We start from the raw sequence: 17,736 nt of genomic DNA on the forward strand, positions 1-17,736 counted from the left end.
GCTTTAAAGCAATTTTATATTTAATGGGGAGTTTACCAAGTCCACTGAAAACATCCTTGTACTTTTCAAGTAAGGTATCAATGCCCTTGTACTTCTGTTCTGTAATCTCAAAAAGCTTGGTGAGCAGCCCTAGTTGTTGTATAGATTGTAATCCAATTGAATGAACCTTTTCTCCAGGAACCACAACAAACAGGTGTTTTGTGACTGTGGAGTTATGCTTTAGGGTGAGTATGACCCACAGTTGGAATGTCAAGTCCATTATATGCTTTTAGTACTTCAGTTTGTTTCTGACGTTTAGGTCTAAGTTGTAGTTTTTTCCATAGAGCCTCTGGAATAACATTGGGATCTGCTCCAGTATCTACTTTAAATGGTATCGGTGCACCATGTGCTTCCACCTCTACAATCCATTCCTTATCTTTTGTAGGTACTTGTGTGACCATGTCCACATAAAGATCATCATCACTACTGCTAGAGGTATATGTTTTAACAGCATGTAGTTGTCTAGCTTGCTTACACTGTGAGGCAAAGTGATTATATTTTTTGCAGATCCTACATTTCTGCCCATAGGCTGGACATTTGTGAAACTCATGAATTTTTCCACATTTCCCACATGACATATCTTTGTGCTTTGCATCTTGTATATCCACTTTATTCTTATGTATCCTCTCTGACAGGTATGGACTGGAATTTCCTCTTGAAGGTCTGTGTGTTCTTACATCATTAACAATTTCCTGACTATCTTGCTTACATAAGACACCTAATTGTTTTTTGGTTTGCTCTGCAGACTGACAAATGGACACAGCCTTCTGCAGAGTCAAATCACAATCAATTAGTAGCCTCTCACGTGTATTATTACTATTGCAGCCTATCACAAGCCTATCTCCGATTAAAGATTCTTGCAGAGGACCATAGTTACAAGACCTGCTTTTTAATCTGAGGTCAGTGACAAACTCCTCCACTGTCTTATTCAGCTGTATGATGTACTGAAATGATCCACAAGGTTCTTTTAAATAAACTTCTTTATTATATCTGAGCCCTGACACCTGAGCTGCTTTCTGTCTGCTGAGCTCTTCCTGACTGCTCTAGAGCTAATCACTTCCTGGGGCATCAGCTCACTTCTGGTTATCTGACCCTTATGCCTCTGCATTACAGGCTCAGCTCAGCACACAGACCACCCAGACACTCCCATAATGCTGTCCAATAACCATCCAAGATCCCACCCGTCCCAACAGCTCCACCCACAAAATGGTGACAGTCCCCCATTAACCTCTAGATTTGTCTTTGTGAAGAACGCATGCATCAAGCCACTTCTTTCTTCTCTGACAATGTTCCCCAACTCTCAGGATTGATTTGTCCAGCAGGAAAATGCTCCATGCCACACAATCAGGTTAATCAAAATGTGCATAGAGGACAACCAGATCAAGACCCAGTCATGGCCAGCACAATCTCCAGACCTGAACACCATTAAAAACCTCTGGAATGTGATCAAGAGGAAGATGGATGGCCACAATCCACGAAACAAAGCCGAGCCTCTTGATTTATATATATATATATATATATATATATATATATATATATATATATATATATATATATACATACATATATATACACACACATATACATACACACTGTATATTTAAAACTTGAAAGGTAAGCTTTGCAGTTTCATAAAAGCTTAACGGTAGAGTGGGAGTCAAAAATATAGATTAAAAAAATGGCTAAGCTGTAACCTAAGAATTAACTAACATCTAAAGAAGCAAAATCAAAGAAGTCATTCAATATTTGGAAATAGATAGGCCACAAAAGTAAGAGTAAAATTAAATGCACAAGCTTTGTAGCTCCATAAATAATAATATATGATCAATTACAAAAAAAGGCTCTTTTAAATAACATTAACAGTACAAAAAAGAAGCATAAGAAACCTGGAGCATTTATTTCTTGCAGTTTAAGATGGTATAACAAACAGTGTTTTAATGTATGCATGCAGGGGTGGAACTAACAGTGATGCAGAATTCACGACTGCGACCGGGACCATTTTTTTAGTTTCCCTTCATAAACTTTCTTTGACCTGCCATGCTGCCACTTTACTTTGACCTGCCTGTACGGTCACCTGCTTGTCTAAGTCAGTGTCTCCACTCTATAGTCTTTTTTTTAACCGACAGCATTGGAGCAGCTCAGCCACCCAGAACTTCCCATTGACAGCTTTGACGCGCAGATAGACTCCTGACTGACTACACGTGTAGTCAGTAGGGAGTCTGGCAGTCGCAAAGCACAGTTGAGGGCAGCAGACAGTGGCAGCTGAGGCTGAGCTGAATCTGGAACACTGTTAGATAAGCAGGAGGTGAGCAGGGTGGGCTAGTGGGGGAGGGGTAGTGTGTGTAATGTGCACAGGGACATTTGTTAGGCGTACAAGGAGGAGGAGCAAGCTGATGCAGTAGTGTGGAAAGTTTACAGTCTGTCACCAACCCAAAGCACAGACAGATACTCACTAAATACAGAATCTCTGACCACCAGCTGGAAATAGAGACTGGCAGATATCAGGCACAATGGAGACCCAGGGCAGCCAGACAATGTGCACAGTGTGACAGTGGGGACATAGAGACTGAAGCACACTTTCTCTTGTACTGTACAAGATACAAACCCTTAAGGGATAAATACTTCCCAAAAATAATGAAAGAAATAACAGACTTTCCACAGATGTCGGAACAAGAAAGACTATGTGTACTCTTAGGAGAAAACAACAAAGCTACAAGGATAGTAGCAAAATATGTAGCAGACTGTCACATGACCAGAACCCCCAATCAGATTAAATGAACTATCATATTTACCCACTATACTCCTACTTTATAAATTGTTATTGATTTGTTTTATTGTAACATATTACTTTGGCAACACATGTAATAATGTCATGCTAATAAAGTATTCTTGACTTGACTTGACTTGACTTGTATGCAGGGGGCTACAGCAGGGGCACAGGGCAAAGCGAAAGTAATCTGGCTAGGGGAGAGAGTGATTTACAGAGGCTGTTAGTGTACACTATATCACTGCTGTGCACTTAAATCTATAAAGCTCTCTGTCATTCACAGGTGTTTTTTGTCACTTTAGAATGACTGTTAGACTGGGCTGAGAAGTGGTTAAAACTTATTTTCTTTTACTGGGTCCCCAGTTTTTGTAAATGCATTTTTTCAAGGAAAATAAATGTACATTCAATTGTTGGTATGTAAAATAAAATAAAAAAGTTTAGTTTATCATGTGATATTGTGATCACTCCTTGAAACTTTAAAATGTCAGTTTCTTGTTTGAAATCTGAAACCCAATTTCTTAAACCATGCTGCACCTAGCAGGTAAATGGATGTTGTATAGGTGATGGTGGAGGGTGGGTCCTCTGCAAAATAGCTCCATAAAGATAAATATGTCTCTGAATAAATCTATGCTTTCTTAGAACTGTCAGACATTACTATCCATAGATGCACAGTGATCAAACAAATGTGATATGACTATTCAAATAACAATGTATGTTTAGAACTTGAATCTGCTGACATATTTTCATATATTTGACTGTCAGATACTGACCTCTGGTTTAATGTTATTTATTATAGAGTAATAATACATGGAAGTTGTGCATAGCATTGAACAGGGTTTGGGGGTACCTTGTGCATTTACAGCCAGACATACGTGCTAATGTCTACAATATTAAAGGGACACTGTACCCAAAATTTTTCTTTCGTGATTCAGATAGAGCATGACATTTTAAGCAACTTTCTAATTTACTCCTATTATCAAATTTTCTTTATTCTCTTGGTATCTTTATTTGAAATGCAAGAATGTAAGTTTAGATGCCGGCCCATTTTTGGTGAACAACCTGGGTTGTCCTTGCTGATTGGTGGATAATTTCATCCACCAATAAAAAAGTACTGTCCAGAGTACTGAAACCAAAAAAAAGCTTAGATGCCTTCTTTTTCAAATAATGATAGCAAGAGAACGAAGAAAAATTGATAATAGGAGTAAATTACAAAGTTGCTTAAAATTGCATTCTCTTTCTGAATTACAAAAGAAAAAAATTGGGTTCAGTGTCCCTTTAACTATTTTCTAATAACTACAAAACATAGAAATTATAGCTTAGGTGTATGTACACACACACACACACACACACACACATATTTATATATATATATATATATATATATATATATATATTATATATATATTATATATATATTATATATATATATATATATATATATTATATATATATATATATATATATATATGTGTGTGTGTGTGTGTGTGTTTGTATGAGGAACTGTGCTGCATTATCGCAGTCCCACACAGTAAATATACATTACAGTGTTAAAGGGACACTCAATCAAAATTAAACTTTCATTATTCAGATAGCGCATGCTATTTTTAACAACTTTCCAATTTACTTTCATTAACTAAACGTGCACACAGTCTTTTTGGATTTAAACTTTTTGAGTCACCAGCTCCTACTGAGCATGTGCAAGAATAAGTGTGTATGCATTTGTGAATGGCTGATGGCTGTCACATGGTACAGGGGGAGTGGAAAAAGACATAACTTTTAAAATTGTCAGAAAAAAAATCTACTACTCATTTGAAGTTCAGACTAAGTGCTATTGCATTATCTTGTTATCTTGCATTTGTTGATTATGCAAATCTACTGTGTTGACTGGTCCTTTAAATTCATACATTTATACTGCCTACAGAATATAGAAATGCAGTTATAGATAGGTTGTATTTACCTGTCCCAGCTGAGCTTATATAGCTACTAGAAGAAGCCCAAATCTTGCAATGTCTTAGAGGTGAGTGCAGATTAAGACAGTCACTGACATCTATAACAAAATGTTCCTCTCTCTTCATGTGTTCTTGATAAGTTCAATGATAGCTCCCATGTTAGTGAAAAAAAAGAAAAAACAAGCATGCCAAGACAAAATTAAGGCAGTTATAATTGTGGTAGCGAAATCACAAAAAAGAAGTCCTACAACACGTTCAGCATGTTTTAGCCAACTCCTTGTTTGTTGTGACACAAATGCATTTCTCTAGGGTTGGATGGCAATATGGAAAAACTGCAATGTAAACAGCCTCTCTGGCATTGTGAGACACTTTAGTGTTAACTCTGTTATATCCCTTTTGGTCACTCCATATATTGTCACAAGTGAGACTCAGCAAGGAGGACCAGCACTGTAATCCTCCTCTTACCACCCCTGTAGAGATCTTGCTAGAGGTTTCCTTCACCAGACCTGCATAGAACACCATAGTTCTAAAGGTATATATACTCTGCACCATCTCCACTAGAGGGGAATCATTGGGGATGCTAAAACCAGGTCCAAGGAAAGGGAAGATTCCGGAGTGCTATAGAACTTGTCTCTATTAACTATGCAACTTGTCTCTTAATCCCAGTAGAAGAAGAAGAAAATGTGCATCAAATTCCATCGCTATGAGGGATAGACACAGTGATGCTTCCAGAAAAAGAGAGAATATTCCATATGCTGCCTTGTAGGCTAGGGGAATACTTGGCACTGCCATGCCACTGAGACCTTCTTTTGACGATTCCCTGCCTTGTTCTCAATTAGAGTCCACCAAAAACAAACAGCAACAATGATCCACTCCATCCATCAGAAATATATTTGCAATAAAAAATTGTGGATGCTACCTTAAATAAAAAAAAAATTGCAACCAGTAAGATGGCCTCAAAGAAAGGTTTTATCCTCATAATCCGTAAAAACTGCTTGGTAGCTCGATGTGCAAGGCAACTAGTGTCATTTATTTTCTCTGTCACAAATTTATTCTTCTGCCAGTCGTTTCCCCACAGTGATCTTTGGTGGCAAATATCAAGACAATATGCAATAAAAACAAAACACACAAACAAGGCAGATAGAACAAGCACAGATCAGTGTTAAGTGTCAGTTGTAAACAGACTGGACTTGATTTTCCTGTGGATGTAGAGAATGCTCAGACTATTGATTTGCTCCCATAGTGAGCCAAATGTATTTCTTTCATACAGGTGATGACATTACTCCTGGGAGTTACTCTTCCTGACGACTAGGAGGGAAAGATTCCCAAACCCCAAGAGCTCTATAAAACCCCTCCCACCTTACTGGAAACTTCTTGTGTAATTCTCATGGGAATTTAGTCACAAGCCTGCCACAAATGTCCTAGGCACTGGCCCATTGCCTCTTTAGTATACTCCTATTTCATATACTCTACTGATATAGTTCAGCATTGGTTTGGCTTACTATTGGTTTCCCAGTAGTTTAGTGTCTAATGGTAAGTATTGTTTTAAATATTTGGCACTCTATAAGCTTTTTATAGCACCTCTGAAAATTATCTCAGTCATCTCTCCCACCTCCTGTCCTGTCCCCATAGCCCCCTTCTTTCCAAGACATCAATGAACAAATTCTATCATATTAATCGGTATGTCTTCAGACCTGAGGAAGAGAGGAATCTTAAAAGCTTGTCTTTTACTATGTAATGTTAGTCCAATAAAAAAAAAAAAAATGTATTATTGCATACTTCAATACTCGTTATTTTGATATTCAACTACTGGACTAATAGGTCTACTACAATCTATATACATATTATATATATATATATATATATATATATATAGTATTGAGACAGTTATTTTATTATGTTAATTTCCTCTAAATTGTTAACACGTTTTGGGCATCCACCAAGCGTTTTTTTTTCCTGCATGTCAACTTTCGGGTCTGCACACATCAGGATAGCGCACATAAGCCCTACATATAGTGTTTTATTATTTTCCTGCACGTTGGTTTTCAAGATTATACGTGGTGAGCCTAGTATGTTTTTAAAGCGCTTCTCTTGGAGGAGGTCTTAACTTTAGCTCATTTATGTGACACGTTTAAATGCATTCAGACTAGTTTATTGCTGCTCTTTCTTCTAAGGGTATTACTGCTCCTTCGGTTTGTTCATAACAGGGGACTTCTACAGATTTTGCTCCTGGAGTTAAGGGGTGCATCCGTTCAACAGTATCTGAAATGTTGGCAGCTATGCAGCCTTCAAGTGAAAAAAAGTCAGTTCATAATTTGCCTTCTACTAGCGCTAAGCCTGCTGAGGTTAATGCTTCTGCTAACACTTAAGTTTTTCCTGATTATCAGGGTCCTACCTCTGATCCAGGGGTCAAGTCCTACAAAAAAAAATAATTGGGAACTCGCCAAGACTTCTACCCCCCACAATTAATATTGTTTTATACACAAACGCACACTATGTATATAATCTACACACTTTGGTTAATGAAAGCAAATTAAAACCAATGAAGGGTTAAATGGTTTCCTTTGGGCACGAGAATACTTCTCTGTCACAGAATCTCACACACTTAAGGTGCAGTAGTCCTATTTCTGCTGAGGGTAGCTAAATAACCCCAGAGCAAGCTACACAGAAATGTAAGCACCATGTGTTACACACAGTGTGGGGTGATGACACAGCAGGACCACTGTCAGGCTTGCATTAAGAGCTTGGTAGGAAGTGTTACTGCCCGTTACTAAACGATCTCACTATCCCTCTAACCAGACTGTGCTCCAGCTCCTCCCACCAGAAGTGTTTACTGAAGCATTTCTGATCTGTCCAGGGGGAACTTAGTTCCACCTGCAAAAATATTTCAGGAACTCTATTCCCATGCGTTCCCACTATACTTGACCCCTGCTCTGATCATGTATCAGAGTCATCCTTTTTTGTGTGTAATGATCATATTCATTCTCTTTTAAAAGGAGATTTTGCTTACTTAAGGGGTTAAAGATCCTAAAGTAGCTGAGGATGTCTAAATTATTCAGATTTAATTTATAAACCCTTCTAAGGTTTTCCATGTCCCTGACGATGTCTGTCATAGTGTCTAGGGAATGGTCTAAACCAGGTAGTCCCTTTAATCCTTCTGCAAGGTTTAAGAAAATGTATCCTCCTGTACCTGCTTCTAATATTGAGCTTCGGGAAATAGTCCCTATAGTGGATGGTGTTTAAGGAGAATACATAAAAACTCTTTAAATGTATCAGTTAAAATCCACTTTTAATTCCATGTTTTAAAAACAAAAGAAAAAGGGTACTTATGAATAAATTATTAAAGAAGAGAGATTTTTTTTTAATGACATACTAATACTAAGTAAAATAGCAATATTACAGAAAATCACCGAGCATCATGATGATCGTAGGTTGGATTTTGAAAAACAGTTTTATCAAACTTTGTATATGCTTAATGTGGAACTAAGAGGAAGATCACTAAATATCAGAGGAACTGTCGGGACTATGATCTGGATGTTTATAATTGAAATAAAAATAGTGGCTGTAGAAAGGTTACTTTCAGTCAAAGCAGTTTTGGCTCCTTAACTTCAGAAGATTCATGCTCCTCTACATCAGTGAATTCAGATGGTAAAGAGTTGGGCGTTAGATCTACTGAATTCAATAGTACAACTAAAGGCAATACTAATATAGCTAGAAATCCTAGCAGGACAAGAAGTGGTGGAGTCATGGAGAAAAAAAAAAAAAAATGGTAAGAAGAACTAAATGTTAATACTCTGTCAGATGTGGAACTCTCGCTACAGCAGAAACTGGTTCTGTCATAGGGACTTTGTTTTGCACTTTCAGAGAACTTTAATCTGTTTAATACACTGATTGATTTTACATATAATACGTATAAACGTAATATCTAACTGAAAAAAACATTTTGCCGATATGGATAGAGCTTATCGGCAAGATAGAAAACATTGTTATTTACTTGCAGAGAACAGTGAAGCATTCTGAAAGAATCAATTTTGATGAACAATGTGACATGTTTAGTTACTAAAGCAAAATGAGAAAAATACTTATTTTTATCCAACACGATCAAGAGGTAATTTGATAGAAGTGTTTTATACTATAGTAGGAGAGGAATTGAGAAAATTAAATGAGAGGATTTATTACTGTGATTTCTCGCTTCTCTAAGATGAATAAACAGGAGTGGAAAGTGCTAAGAGAATTGAAAGATTTGGAAAATAGTGATTTTCAACTGTGCCAAGGGAGGTATGGAAGTGGTTTTGGACTGTGCAGTTTATATAAAAGAAGCCAACAGACAGCTTGGCGATACTGGACTAAAGATTTTTGGTTCCTCAGACAAAAGGTTACTTTTCTGGGGGGTAAAAATACATTCAGTTTCCATAAGACTAACAGATCAGAATAGGCTGAGGCTGGTTGCAGCCCATATAAACCTTCAGTCTTAAAGGGACACTGAACCCCATTTTTTTTTTAATGATTCAGATAGAGCGTGCAATTTTATGCAACTTTCTAATTTACTCCTATTATCAAATTTTCTTCATTCTCTTGATATATTTATTTAAAATGCAAGAATGTAAGTTTAGATGCCGGCCCATTTTCGGTTAACAACCTGGGTTGTTTTTGCTGATTGGTGGATAAATTCATCCACCAATGAACAAGTGCTTTCCAGGGTTTCTGATCCAAACAAATAGCTTAGATGCCTTCTATTTCACATAAAGATAGCAAGAGAACAATGAAAAATTGAAATAGGAGTAAATTAGAAAGTTGCATGCTCTATCTGAATCATGAAAGAAAGTAATTTGTGTTCAGTGTCCCTTTAAGGATTTATAAATAATTTTGTTTTTCATCTTTGTGTGTTAGTTATATTTACAAAGAAAGTAAAAACATAAAAAATATATAAAAATTATTAACTGGAAAAACTTCTTTAATTGGAAAAAACAAAAAAAAACCCCAAAACATTCATATTTAATGGTTATTGTAGTGTTAATTAACCGGCCAAATATATTATTTATTTTAGTGTTAAGTGGAAACAAAATTATTATTAAATGTATTTATTGTAGTGTTGATTAACTGGAAAAAGCTTCTTTAATTGGGAAGAAAAAAAAAAAATATTATTCTGCTGATCAAAAACTCACCAGCATGGTGAGAAATCAAAAGCTTTTGGGATTTTTTTGAGCATTATATTACAATGTAGACGTATCAACTTTATTTAGCTATGCAGGATACTTGATATGAACAACTCACAAGGTAAACTTTGCTTTTCTAAAGCTCTTTAAAAACAAAACAAAAAAAAAACACCACCACACGACTTCACAGTACTGATGAGACTGAATCGAAGAGCTTTAGATTGGGCCCCAGGTAAGGGGAGAAACAGAGACATTAAAAGTAGTTATGTTCTTTATACAAAATTTATTTAAACTCAGACTGTTTAGATATTTGCTCAACTACATATTTCATAAAGATAACAATAAGTGCAATGATAGCAATAGCATTTAAAGAAACAACTGTGATAAACAGACAGGACCCAAATAAGTTAGAATCATTTAACACTGGTAGGGAATCCTGTAACACTGCCAGGGATTTGTTATAGTCTTGCTTGATCACCAAAAGTGGCCCTAGAATGGCAATGCCATATTCTTCCATGGGTTTTGGATCTGTAAGGAAAAAAAAAAAAAATGTATAAAATAAAAATACTGCCATAGATACTTTATTCATCTAGATTTTGTTATGACAATTAGATACTGCAGTTTAGACAGAGAACTCTGCCATTCGCAGCTAAGTATATTTGCAGCTCTTGATTAATTCACGGATATGGTCTTGGTTGGAAACAGCAATGCTTTGCAACCATTAAAATTGATTTCTACGATGTAAAATGAAAGAGCAGCAGTTATACAGATTTAGTTTTATTTTTTTGTCCCCGAAAAAGTAAATGTGGTTTAATTGTAACATACAATCAGGCTCCCCATGCAAGACCCACTCAAATGCTCATTGAGCGACAGGAACAAGTCAAGACAAAAATGTGATTCATTCAGCACAATCACCAATACATTTTCAAACAAACTCTTTTAGATAGAACAGAACATTTGAGTGCGTCTCTTTAAGAAGAACTATTTAACCTTTTAGTAGGGGGTCAAACAGTTTACAAGCACTTACTTAATAAAACACTGATTGATTAGAATGTCCCTTGAAGTCAGGAAGTATGACAACGTTGAAAAAGGTTTCAAAACAGTAAAGTATGATATTATGCTGCCATTAAAGTGATGGTAAATCCTAGCGTTTGTGAAACGCTAGGATTTACTAGTGGAACAAATAAAGGAGACTTTTCCCATCAAGTATAAAATACTTCATGCTAAAAGTTCCTTTATTTGTTTGAAGCTTTTGCCGCACTGAGCTCCTCAGGCAGCCCACAGCAGAACGCTATTTTGCTTTGAGGTGACATTTCCACCTCCAATAGCCGTGCATGGCATTAGCTGGCTCGCATGGCTATTGAAGGTGGAAACGTCACCTCACAGCAAAATAGCATTCTGTCATGGGCTGCCTGAGGCCCTCAGCCAGTCGAACACTTCAAACAAATAAAAGGAATTTTCAGCATGAAGTATTTGATAGCATTTCACAAATTCTAGGATTTACCATCACTTTAAGGGGCCCATTTATCATGCTCCGAATGGAGCTTGAGGGCCCGTGTTTCTGGCTAGCCTGCAGGCTCGCCAGAAACACCAGTTATGAAGCAGCTGCTCCATAAGACCGCTGCTCCATAACTTGTCTGCCTGCTCTTAACAGGCGGACAGACATCACTGCAATTCAACCCGATCGAGTACGATCGGGTTGATTGACAAATCTGCAGGGGGTGGCTTTGTACAAGCAGCTCACAAGAGCTGCTGGTGCAATGCTGAATACAGAGAGCTTATTGCTCTCCGCATTTAGCGAGGTCTGTTGGACCTGATCCACACTTTCGGATCAGGTCCGAAAAACATTTGTTAAATAGGGGCCTAAGTCTAAGTATATTAAACTCACCAGGATTAGCCTGTCTCTTTACCCTTCTACCACCAGGATAATATTGGCTCACTCTCCTGGTTTGACTAGCAAAATCCACACAGTTTCCAGTATCACAGCACATGCAGATGTCACTGATGCCTTCAAGAGGGGACCAGCTGTGGAGGGAAGCATTGGAATAGCATGAAAAGCAGAACCATTTTAAGCATCTTTCATAGCTTCCTAAGTATTGAGATTTCCATTATAGCCTGAATAATATTTTTTTTGAAGTGACAGTAAAGGCGAAAGAGGACTGTGGGCAAAGCCACTCAGACAAGCAGACGAGGCATTTAGTCCGTTTCCTGCTAATACACATTAATTCCAATATGTGCTAATTTACAGCACTGGTGGAGCAAATAACTTAAGACTACTGTACAAGTGACTGCATGATAACAGTTTGGGTTTATCAGCAATTTACACTGACTATCATAAAAAGCTTTGAAAAACAAAAACATAAATTTTAAATTACAAAGAAGAAAACAAAAAAGAAGTTTCACCGTTAGGAATTTAGGCTAAAGATTCACAGCAAATAGCCATGCTTAGGGGGTTCCACTAACACCCTCTTGTGGTCCCAACCCCCCTTTCCACTTTTACTGCCTTCCCTTAGTAATCACCCCTCCCTAGGGTGCAGTACCACCCACTTTGAGAACCATGGCTATAAAGAATCATATCTTAATTGATTAACAGGCGTTCTAAATACTGGACTACTATAAATAAAAAATAAAATGATTAATGTTGTGTGGTGGATCCCTGATTTAACTAAATTTACTTTAGCTGATGCATACCATTTGACTACAACTTACTATGAGAAAAATAGATTTTAAAGACGACTTTTAGCTAGTGCCAATTTATTGCAGATGTTCATAGTCCACATTAAAATCACTTACGTGTTGTTGATTTTGCTGAAAGAACAGGCCTTGTTCATAGGATCTGGGGTTTGTGTGGCTGCAGTAGCCTTTAGCTTACAGGTTATATAGATCTAGAAAGAAAGTGGAAATATATATATATATATATATATATATATATATAAATATCCCTAGTGCAGAAAAAATTAGCTTTTCTCACCGTGGAGACATTGGTCATAGGAAATCTGAAAACATCAACTGCAAACTGGATCTTGTCTGGCTGGGACCTTGGACTTCTAAATGCAGAGGATGAATCTTCTTGCTTTCCATCCAACAAGCATCTGTAATAGCATTTGTAACACTAGCATATGCTAAAGAGCAGCAGTGGCCTAAAGTTGTGGTCTACTAGTGAATGAGGAAATCACAACATTCTCTATTTGATCTAATATAACCAACAAACAGTGCATTGCTATTATGTATGTTTATACAATCATGTTTGTAGTTTTTTTATTCTAACTATTTATGTTATTTCTAACCTTGAGGCTATTTTACAAGATTCATAGAAAGCCAATACTGCAAGTTCTTGCCTTACTAGAAGATAGCTGGTACCCCTGCCTTTTATTGCTCTTCAGCATGTGCCACAGATTCTCATTAAATTGTTTAGTTCCTACTACCATTAGTAGTGAATCCAAGGGGGGGGGGGGTGGTATTGAACATCTACACAAACTCAAAACTATAAAGCACAATCCATTAGTTAGACGTTATGTAACTTTCAGTGTTGTCCATATGTCCCTTACCAAAAGGTATATAGTTCCCATTTCATTAAAGTACGGCCACCCTTGTTGTAGGTCTTACCCATTTAGAGCAATGAGGTCATAATGAGGATTTGAGTTGGCATCTGGAGATAATGTGGCCACACAACTGTCAACAAACACAGTCATAAGCACATGGTTGGCAGTTCCAACAGAAGCTTCAATATGGAAAGCATCACCTAGTTGGAAGATGGTAGAGGTTCTCGGAGCACTCCAGTCATCTGGAAAAGCATACTGTTAGATCGAAAAGCAGATTCTTCACTTCAAAAAGCAGACTTACATACTTACCATTCATGAGCTCCAAGGTGAAGGATAGAGTTTCTTCAGCAGATACAGTAGAAGAAAAGGGAAACCATGTTGGTTGGATGGCATTACTGCTCACATTTTGATGTCTGTTAGGAGAGGGAAAAAATCCCAGATCAGTAAAAATGGCAAGAATCTTAAATTACAGTTTCACAAATAAGTTTTTTCCCCCCTCTAAAAAACATAATGTATGTAAGAATTTACCTGATAAATTCATTTCTTTCATATTGGCAAGAGTCCATGAGCTAGTGACGTATGGGATATACAATCCTACCAGGAGGGGCAAAGTTTCCCAAACCTCAAAATGCCTATAAATACACCCCTCACCACACCCACAATTCAGTTTAACGAATAGCCAAGTAGTGCGGTGATAAAGAAAGGAGTAAAAAGCATCAACAAAGGAATTTGAAAATAATTGTGCTTTATACAAAAAAAAACATAACCACCATAAAAAAGGGTGGGCCTCATGGACTCTTGCCAATATGAAAGAAATGAATTTATCAGGTAAATTCTTACATAAATTAGGTTTTCTTTCATGTAATTGGCAAGAGTCCATGAGCTAGTGACGTATGAGATATCAATACCCAAGATGTGGAACTCCACGCATGAGTCACTAGAGAGGGAGGGATAAAAATAAAAAGCCATTTTCCGCTGAAAAAATAATTCACAACCCAAATTATAAGTTTATTCTTTAATGACAAGAAAAACTTAACATAAGCAGAAGAATCAAACTGAAACAGCTGCCTGAAGAACTTTTCTACCAAAAACTGCTTCTGAAGAAGCAAATACATCAAAACGGTAAAATTTAGTAAATGTATGCAAAGAGGACCAAGTCACCGCTTTGCAAATCTGATCAACTGAAGCTTCATTCTTAAAACCCACGAAGTGGAGACTGATCTAGTAGAATGAGCTGTAATTTTGAGGCAGGGCCTGACCCGACTACAAATAATCTTGATGAATCAAAAGCTTTAACCAACAAGCCAAGGAAATAGCAGAAGCCTTCTGACCTTTCCTAGAACCAGAAAAAAAAAAACAAATAGGCTAGAAGTCTTCCAGAAATCTTTAGTAACTTCAACATAATATTTCAAAGCTCTCACCACATCCAAAGAATGTAAGGATCTTTCCAAAGAATTCTTAGGATTAGGACACAAGGAAGGGACAACAATTTCTCTACTAATGTTAGAATTCACAACTTTAGGCAAAAATTTAAATGAAGTCCGCAAAACAGCCTTATCCTGATGAAAAATCAGAAAAGGAGATTCACAAGAAAGAGCAGATAGCTCAGAAACTCTTCTAGCAGAAGAGATGGCCAAAAGGAACAACACTTTCCAAGAAAGTAGTTAAATGTCCAAAGAATGCATAGGTTCAAATGGAGGAGCCTGTAACGCCTTCAAAACCAAATTAAGACTCCAAGGAGGAGAAATTGATTTAATGACGGGCTTAATACGAACTAAAGTCTGTACAAAACAGTGAATATCAGGAAGTTTAGCAATCTTTCTATGAAATAAAAAAAAGGGCAGAGATTTGTCCCTTCAAGGAACTTGCAGACAAACCCTTATCCAAACCATCCTGAAGAAACTGTTGAATTCTAGGAATTCTGAAAGAATGCCAAGAAAATTTATGAGAAGAACACCAGGAAATGTAGGTCTTCCAAACTCGATAATAAATATTCCTAGAGACAGGATTTACGAGCTTGTAACATAGTATTAATCACAGAGTCAGATAAACCTCTATGACTTAGTACTAAGCGTTCAATTTCCATACCTTCAAATTTAATGATTTGAGATCCTGATGGAAAAACTGACCTTGAGATAGTAGGTCCGGCCGTAACGGAAGTGGCCAAGGTTAGCAAATGAACATCCGAACAGGATTCCCTACCAGTGTTAAATGATTCTAACTTATTTGGGTCCTGTCTGTTTATCACAGTTGTTTCTTTAAATGCTATTGCTATTATTGCACTTATTGTTATCTTTATGAAATATGTAGTTGAGCAAATATCTAAACAGTCTGAGTTTAAATAAATTTTGTATAAAGAACATAACTACTTTTAATGTCTCTGTTTCTCCCCTTACCTGGGGCCCAATCTAAAGCTCTTCGATTCAGTCTCATCAGTACTGTGAAGTCGTGTGGTGTTTTTTTTTTGTTTTGTTTTTAAAGAGCTTTAGAAAAGCAAAGTTTACCTTGTGAGTTGTTCATATCAAAAGTATCCTGCATAGCTAAATAAAGTTGATACGTCTACATTGTAATATAATGCTCAAAAAAATCCCAAAAGCTTTTGATTTCTCACCATGCTGGTGAGTTTTTGATCAGCAGAATAATATTTTTTTTTTTTCTTCCCAATTAAAGAAGCTTTTTCCAGTTAATCAACACTACAATAAATACATTTAATAATAATTTTGTTTCCACTTAACACTAAAATAAATAATATATTTGGCCGGTTAATTAACACTACAATAACCATTAAATATGAATGTTTTGGGTTTTTTGTTTGTTTTTTCCAATTAAAGAAGTTTTTCCAGTTAATAATTTTTATATATTTTATGTTTTTACTTTCTTTGTAAATATAACTAACACACAAAGATGAAAAACAAAATTATTTATAAATCCTTAAAGGGACACTGAACACAAATTACTTTCTTTCATGATTCAGATAGAGCATGCAACTTTCTAATTTACTCCTATTTCAATTTTTCATTGTTCTCTTGCTATCTTTATGTGAAATATAAGGCATCTAAGCTATTTGTTTGGTTCAGAAACCCTGGAAAGCAGAGACATGATTTACGAGCTTGTAACATAGTATTAATCACAGAGTCAGATAAACCTCTATGACTTAGTACTAAGCGTTCAATTTCCATACCTTCAAATTTAATGATTTGAGATCCTGATGGAAAAACGGACCTTGAGATAGTAGGTCCGGCCGTAATGGAAGTGGCCAAGGTTAGCAAATGAACATCCGAACAAGATCCGCATACCAAAACCTGTGTGGCCACACTGGAGCCACCAGCAACACAAACGATTGTTCCATCATGATTTTGGATATCACTCTTGGAAGAAGAACTAGAGGCAGAAAAATGTAAGCAGGATAACACCAAGGACGTGTCAGCGCATCCACTGCTTCCGCCTGAACATCCTTGGACCTGGACAGGTATCTGGGAAGTTTCTTGTTTAGATGAGAGGCCATGAGAACTATCTGATCACATCTGAACAATCTGAGAAAACACATCTGGATGGAGACACCACTCCCCTGGATGTAAAGTCTGACGGCTGAGATAATCCGCCTCCCAATTGTCTACACCTGGGATATGCACCACAGAGATTAGACAGGAGCTGGATTCCGCCCAAACAAGTATCCGAGATACTTCTTTCATAGCTTGGGGACTGTGAGTCCCACCCTGATGATTGACATATGCCACAGTTGTGATATTGTCTGTCTGAAAGCAAATGAACGGTTCTCTCTTCAACAGAGGCCAAAACTGAAGAGCTCTGAAAATTGCACGAAGTTCTAAAATATTGATCAGTAATCTCGCATCTTGAGATTTCCAAACCCCTTGTGCTGTAAGAGATCGCCAAACAGCTCCCCAACCTGAAAGACTTGGTTGGCCGAACAAAGGAAGCCCCTTGAACTAAACGCTGGTGATTTAACCACCATGTCAGAGAATGTCAAATATTGGGATTTAAGGATATTAACTGATATCTTTGTATAATCCCTGCACCATTGATTCAACATGCAAAGCTGGAGAGGTCTCATTTGAAAATGAGCAAAAGGAATCGCGTCCGATGCTGCATTCATGAGGCCTAAAACTTCCATGCACATAGCCACTGAAGGGAATCACTGAGACTGAAGGTGCCGACAGGCTGCAACCAATTTCAAACGTCTCTTGTCTGTTAGAGACAGAGTCATGGACACTGAATCTATCTGGAAACCTAAAAAGGTGACCCTTGTCTGAGGAATCGAGAAA

The 17,736-nt window shown here is 37.0% G+C and overlaps 1 protein-coding gene across 1 annotated transcript in view; it reads right to left on the reverse strand.

Annotated features, from left to right (window-relative positions):
- Positions 1-212: 212 nt before the first annotated feature.
- LOC128664702 (zona pellucida sperm-binding protein 3-like) overlaps positions 213-17,736 on the reverse strand; it is a 47,592-nt gene continuing 30,068 nt past the window's right edge. Inside the window, exons 3-9 of the mRNA XM_053719511.1 lie at positions 13,763-13,866; positions 13,518-13,695; positions 12,883-13,003; positions 12,705-12,796; positions 11,800-11,936; positions 10,234-10,439; positions 213-983 (exon numbers count right to left, since the gene is read on the reverse strand). Of these exons, the coding sequence (XP_053575486.1) occupies positions 213-983; positions 10,234-10,439; positions 11,800-11,936; positions 12,705-12,796; positions 12,883-13,003; positions 13,518-13,695; positions 13,763-13,866 (1,609 nt within the window). The remainder of the gene's footprint in view (positions 984-10,233; positions 10,440-11,799; positions 11,937-12,704; positions 12,797-12,882; positions 13,004-13,517; positions 13,696-13,762; positions 13,867-17,736) is intronic.

Source organism: Bombina bombina, chromosome 6 (genome assembly GCF_027579735.1).
Source record: "Bombina bombina isolate aBomBom1 chromosome 6, aBomBom1.pri, whole genome shotgun sequence".
Taxonomy (NCBI): domain Eukaryota; kingdom Metazoa; phylum Chordata; class Amphibia; order Anura; family Bombinatoridae; genus Bombina; species Bombina bombina.